Consider the following 6,188-nt stretch of genomic DNA (forward strand, 5'->3'; position numbering starts at 1 on the left):
CATTTGAGCCATTCATCTGGGAGGGTGAGGCTATGGCGTAACGGCCTCGAAGGGCACAATGCACGCAGGTATTGTGGATCGGGAAGGAGTTGGAGCATCGATGGAGGACTGCCGTATGATTATGAGACATCATCGTCTCACACGGTTGCTCCCCAGGCGCACAACAGGATTGCGTCTATCTCGATCATGTAGCTAATAAACACACGGGCCCCAGAGATGGCAGACTGTCGTCACAGAGAATGTCCGCGGAGGCGAGTACAGCGCGACGCAGGCGAGAGACGTACGCGTGTGGCAGAGGTGGAGAGGAAGCTTGTGGAGACTTGCCGCTTTCGGAGGCACTAGACGCCGACAGCCACCGTTACGAGCTGGATGGAGACGCACGTTTCCTTTCGTCATTGCCCGACATACGGAATCCCGTCTGCCAGAACCTGCGTCTATCGCACCGCCTCTATCGTCTACAGCCCTCCGGAAATCGGTCTTCCAAGAGGGTCTGGCGTGCGTCCTATTTGCCGCTGGAGTCTCATATCCGCCAGTGCCACCACTTGGCAATGTTCCGGTGCGCTTCAGAGCGTATCGAGGGCGGATAAGGGGCAAGATGAATCCTGGCGAACGGTAGCGACGGTGGTTCGTGCGATCGCACGATGCCGGGTCGAACAAACGATATGAGCGGAAGGAGCCCCAAAGATAAACCAACGGACTAACAATAGCTGGCATTAAAACATTGGCGAGTGACGACGCCATTCCCTTTTTCGACTCAACGCCCGCATCGATCCTGCGATATCCTGCACCCACGTCCCGAAAAGGAAGGTCCTGTGTACTGGGGCCTGACTTACGTGGCCGCCCCGCCTGCCGCCCTCTATCAGCCGTCCGCCTCTGCGCCCCATTTCCGGAGCGCCCCCCCAATGCCACTGCCCGCTCCACCAGCCTCCGCGAATGGAAATGGCGCAAATTTCACCTCCCCCTGCCTCCGCGATAGCCTCTGCCCGCATCCGCCTTTCTCACGGCGCCTCCATCCAGTCCGTATATATACCCCCCCTGTCCTCCCAGTCAGCCTCAGTTCGACATCCCAGTCAAACACCCAACATACCCCTTTAAAACAAACAGCCTCTCCCCTCAGGGATCCTGCACTTCTCCTTCTCGCCCTTGACCATATCCCATTGTTTCATCATGTCCCCCAGCCAAACTTCGTTCTACGCCGATGCCGTCCTATTTGACATGGTACGTCCCAATCATCTCCTTCCTGCTTTCCTGCCGCAGCTGACCCCTTACGCTTACAGGACGGTACGCTCACCGACTCCATCGCAGCAGTCGAGGCCGCCTGGGGCAAGGTCGCCAAGGATATCGGGCAGGACCCAGCCTACGTGATCGCTGCCACTCACGGAAAGCGCGCCGTCGACAACCTCGCTCAGTTCAAGCCCCACATCAAGGCGCACGAAATGGATGACGAGGTCCAGGCCTTTGAAGAGTCTATCCTCTACTTCGCCGATGCGTTCCACAAACACGGCCCTGGCTCCCGCCAGAATTCGCCTCTCGACTCGCCCTCGACGTCCGACGCACCCACTCCCGCCCTCACCCCGTCCGGATCCGTGCCATCCTCGCGCACCTCATCCCGAGCGTCGTCGTTCGCCGGTGGCCTCGGCAATCTCACCTCATTCCGCAGACGCCCTTCTTTCCTGAGCCGTGTCAGCAGTATGCTCATGATGTCCGGCGTAGACCGCGCACGCATCGTAGACTCGACCGTCGAGGAAGACGAGGAGAGCGCCGTCGACGTGAGCAAGGAGGACAAGCTGCACGTCCTTGAGGCCTGGCAACGGGAGGCGATCGCCGTCGACCGCTCCGTCCGCATCCTCCCCGGCGTGAAAAAGATGATTTCGTCCATCCCTGAGGGACACTACGCCGTTGCGACGTCTGGCGCAAAAACATACGGTACGTTTCCTTCAGCTGCTACCTCTGGTCCCTAGCTGACCACGCTCATATCATCCAGCATACGGCTGCATGACCCGTGTCGGCATCACCCCGCCGCCCGTTACGATCACCGCGGACGACAAGCGCCTCAAGGCCGGCAAGCCCGCACCCGACCCGTTCCTGCTCGCAGCCAAGTGCCTCGGGTTCGACGCGACGAAGTGCGTCGTCTTTGAGGACTCGCCGTCCGGCATCCGCGCAGGTGTCGCGTCGGGCGCAACGGTCATCGCGGTGTGCACGTCGCACGAGCGCGAAAAGATCGCGGACTGCGGCGCGCACTTTATCGTGGAGAACATGGAGAAGGTGCGCTGCGAGCCCGTTCAGATCGCTGGCGAGACGAAGCTCCGGTTCTCAATCCTCGCGTGAGGCGCGCTGGTCGCAGCCCATGCGCTCTATATGTTGTAGCCCTAGTACCTCGCTATGATCTTTCCCCTCTACGTTCCTGTTTTCGCTCCTCGTTATCGTCGTTTCACTGCCAGACAGTTGTAGTTTAGTTTATTTAGACCTGTTCTTACGATGCATGCAATTTTTACGATACCTCAATCAATTTTCTTAGTCAATCCTTTTGGAGTGCGTAGAAATTTTTGTCACTGGGTCATGTGGAATGTGACATACGCGACCGAGTCAACGGCAAAATGCGACCGAGTCGATTGCGCATGATCGGGGTCGCATTTTGCCATACAACTTGAGAACGTCCAGTGGCCTAGTATTTTTCGCTCTCTTGCGACAGGGCGATTCGTCTATCAGCGTATATTTTGCACTGCGATGCTACGCGGGCCCGTAATCTGCAGCGTGTCCAACGCTGGCAAAACACGGCAAGTAGTATGAATTGGGGCAGTCTGTGAGTAGCACTACAGGAGCATCTCGTCGTAGCCTAAGCATGATATTTGTATTCTTCCTCGACGAGATCATGGTTCTCAAGACTCGTTCTTTGGCCGCGCTTTGTCTGCGAACTTGATGTCGTCAGAGAGCACGACGTTCGCCAATATCACCTTTGGCTCGTTCGCGGCAAAGAATCGACAAGGGCTGTTCGACATGCGGAGAATAAGAAGGGATCCATGCTGGTGCTGATATAAGAACGCCGCCCGATGCTCACCAGGCGTGTTTTCCATGGCTAAGATTCGGACACTCCGCTGAAGGAGTAACAAGATGATGCCTGTTCTTCTCGCTCTCCTCTGCCCGCTCGTCCGAGAAGCGGAAATGTTCAAAAGCTTCGGGCCTGTCATAGAACTCGCCGTGCAGATGCGTAGCCGTCGCCGCGGCAGTGAAAAGGTTGCCCATGGGGGTCAATGTGTCGTTGGACAACGTGAGATCCGTCAACGCCTTGCGCGGAGGAGAAACTAGTCACAAGCCTATCAGTATTTCGCTGATCGAAAGGAACGGAGGATAACAACCACGCACACATGCCGAGGCCATCCACTCTCGCTGACTCTTTCAAGAAGCTATCGGCTGTCCTCATCTCGCACATCGCTGCCTTCGTCCAACCTTCCTGCTCGATAGCTGTCTCGAATTCCTCATGCAGAGGCTAGGTGCACTCGGGTGGGCAGCCGACTCGTACAGAGCGTGGGCCATTGACTAGACCAAGTTGCAAAAACAGACCAAAGTATGAAGCGCTACGGCATCCGACGCCAATGTGCATTGCACTAAGAAGTCAATCGGGTCTCGGTGGTTGAGGTTCTTCATCTCATCGAGCATCTACATGAGCAGGTCATTCTGACAATGTATTGAGACCGGGCACGATACCGAAGCGTGTAGCACGAACCAGTGGGTTATCAAGTATGGCCAGCTTCTTCAACGCTAAAAAGAACTTACGGTTTCAGGAATCCAGGGAAAATGAAAGGTATCCAACAGCCCTTATGACGCCGTCTATATGCGTGTCCAATATCTCAAGGCATTCGGGATCCCGACCTGACAGTACACAACTTCATATGATTGAGTCAGTCGCGCAAAGCACTACCACCCTGCTGAACCCTGCCGGGAGCCGCCGCGCGCGACCGCTCCACCAAAAGGCAGTTCTCACCGAACGTCTACGCTCTCTGTCAGCGGCGACCCATCCTATCGGTGATTAAGTAGACATCCTCGAAAGTCGTTCGAAGGAGGCCTACCATCGCTTTTCGTCGGCACAAACTCCTCAAGCGTGGTCGTGACCTCTTCGATCACAGAAGGCATGAGAGATAGGATATTCCTCGTGAGTTGGTTTTAGACTCGCTATGATGTGGGTGTGATACACGTGCGCTTCGGGAACAGTGGTATACTGCATTTGGACCAACTTCGGGCATCCGACACAATACGGCTCCTCATACGCACATATGTGGTGTCTCACTATCTTGGGAGCGTTCAAGAACGACGCCATCTCGTCGGGCATACTCATACCTTGCTATATCCCTCCTGGAGGATATCCTTTGCATGGAGGGGGAACTTAACGGCACTCCAATAGGAGAGATGAGGTGCCGACAACTCACCTACGGTCGGGATACGATAGATCTACGTCGTGCGCTCATAGTTAGGAATCCCTAGCGCCTAATGAACTTGGAAGATAACGCACTGGAACCGTCTTCCTCTGCACGAACGCGACGAGAACAGGGTCCAGAAGATCACCACGGCGCTGGTCGTATGTTCTCATGTCTTGCAGAATATTTGCGGAAACGAACAACGAAGGGTCAAGGTTATGAATTTACATAGCAGGTGTATCTGAAAGAGTATACAAAGGCGAATCTGAAACAAAGACGGAAGATTAGACTCGTCTTCGGCACCTCAACCATCCCGAGCACGGATCATGGGGCTTGAAAGGCTTGACTCTGACACCTCCAGGATGAATTCCTCACCCAGAGGCGTAAGCCAGCGACACGTCTGAGGTATCGGTGCGCGCGTACGGTCGATTTTTATTCAAAAGGGTATGCTCAATTAATCAGCGTGCGTCACTACATACCGTGGCGATCAGCCGTAGTCACTTTGCGTTCGATTTGCAGATGATGAGATACATACAAGACTATCGGAGGCCTGTCCTGGACTCCCGCTGCTGGTTCAGGGCGACTTTGAATTACCGCAAACAATGGACTTTGCGCATTGCGCAAGGCGATAAGCAGGCACGAGACTGAATCGGACACCCCTATGTTGAATACACCACGGCCGGCTACACCTTCGAATGACACCATGCATCCGGTTTTCAAGCAGGGCAGAGCCTCTCCAACCTGAGAGCAAAGTTAGCAAACAGCGGATTCTTTCGACCACGTTGCTATATATAAACGCTGATTTCATCATATCCTTAGCCGCATATCACGTGAATATTAGCAAAATTGTAGCGGGCCGGAGATATGCCGTCCGGCGGCCCGGACTCTGGAGATTGTCACTTTGTCACGTGAAACGTGACGTGCGCGACTCATCTGCCGTAATTGGTAACGCGCTCCAAACGGGTTTGGTCTCGGATCCGGAGATCGTTTTGACTCCCACAGTGTGCGTTGAGTGTGCGCAACCGACTTGGGGAGTACGTCTCGCCTTTCCCCCGAGTCGACCATTGAACGCGTGGACTGTGTCGAGCTGCATCGCTTGGTTAGAGCAAGTCTTTGAATACTGCCAGCTACCTACTTTGTCAGCCACTGTCAGCAACTCCCAACTCTACTAGCACAGCAATAGAACATAATCATTCGTATCTGTCGGATAATCAGGCATGCTGACAAGTACAGAGAACAACTCCGTCGTTGACGACGACAGCGAGGATGATTTCGACTGGGAGGAGGTTGCGGTCCCACAATACGAGCAGCAACCCAAGGCGGTAGAGGCTGAACCTGCGAATGAGGACGTGCAGGAGGGCCCTTCGGAGAAGCCGCACATAGAGATCACCATCCAGACGCAGCGGAAGGGGAAGAAGAGCAGCCAGGCAAAGTGAGTCATCGCCTGTCCCGCTCTATGTCCAGTCCTGATGAGCCCGCATAGGCCAAACCCCCGCGCGGAGCAGTTGTACGCCGAACGCCTGGCGCGACTGACATGCCACCAGGTGCATACCGTCTGCCTCCTCGCGAATGCCCGCATCCGGAACAAATGGCTCAACGACGCGCTGCTCCACGTCCGTCGCGCGTTCTCTGCTCTCCGTGCCACGCATGCTCACGCGCTCGTCTAGGCCCGTCTCATGTCGCTCACCCCGATCCACCTGCAGAACGCGCTGGCCACCATCACCAAGGCGCGCGTACCCGAGGCAGCGCAACGCGGCCGCATGTTCGAGGCGGCGG

The 6,188-nt window shown here is 55.7% G+C and overlaps 3 protein-coding genes across 3 annotated transcripts; 2 read left to right on the forward strand and 1 right to left on the reverse strand.

Annotated features, from left to right (window-relative positions):
- Window positions 1–1,167: 1,167 nt before the first annotated feature.
- On the forward strand, window positions 1,168–2,328 carry FIBRA_07106 (uncharacterized protein; the record flags this gene model as incomplete). Its single annotated transcript, XM_012328802.1, has 3 exons — window positions 1,168–1,218; window positions 1,278–1,926; window positions 1,985–2,328. 3 exons carry the CDS (start codon window positions 1,168–1,170, stop codon window positions 2,326–2,328), a joined length of 1,044 nt encoding a protein of 347 aa, XP_012184192.1.
- A 551-nt stretch (window positions 2,329–2,879) lies between these two features.
- Window positions 2,880–4,131, reverse strand: FIBRA_07107 (uncharacterized protein; the record flags this gene model as incomplete). Its single annotated transcript, XM_012328803.1, has 6 exons — window positions 2,880–2,988; window positions 3,059–3,302; window positions 3,364–3,487; window positions 3,562–3,657; window positions 3,983–4,017; window positions 4,068–4,131. 6 exons carry the CDS (start codon window positions 4,129–4,131, stop codon window positions 2,880–2,882), a joined length of 672 nt encoding a protein of 223 aa, XP_012184193.1.
- A 1,498-nt stretch (window positions 4,132–5,629) lies between these two features.
- Window positions 5,630–6,079, forward strand: FIBRA_07108 (uncharacterized protein; the record flags this gene model as incomplete). The annotated part of the gene is made up of 2 exons (XM_012328804.1): window positions 5,630–5,844; window positions 5,896–6,079. 2 exons carry the CDS (start codon window positions 5,630–5,632, stop codon window positions 6,077–6,079), a joined length of 399 nt encoding a protein of 132 aa, XP_012184194.1.
- Between the last annotated feature and the right edge of the window lie 109 nt (window positions 6,080–6,188).

This window comes from Fibroporia radiculosa, assembly GCF_000313525.1.
Source record: "Fibroporia radiculosa TFFH 294 genomic supercontigs, scaffold11939, whole genome shotgun sequence".
Lineage (NCBI taxonomy): Eukaryota > Fungi > Basidiomycota > Agaricomycetes > Polyporales > Fibroporiaceae > Fibroporia > Fibroporia radiculosa.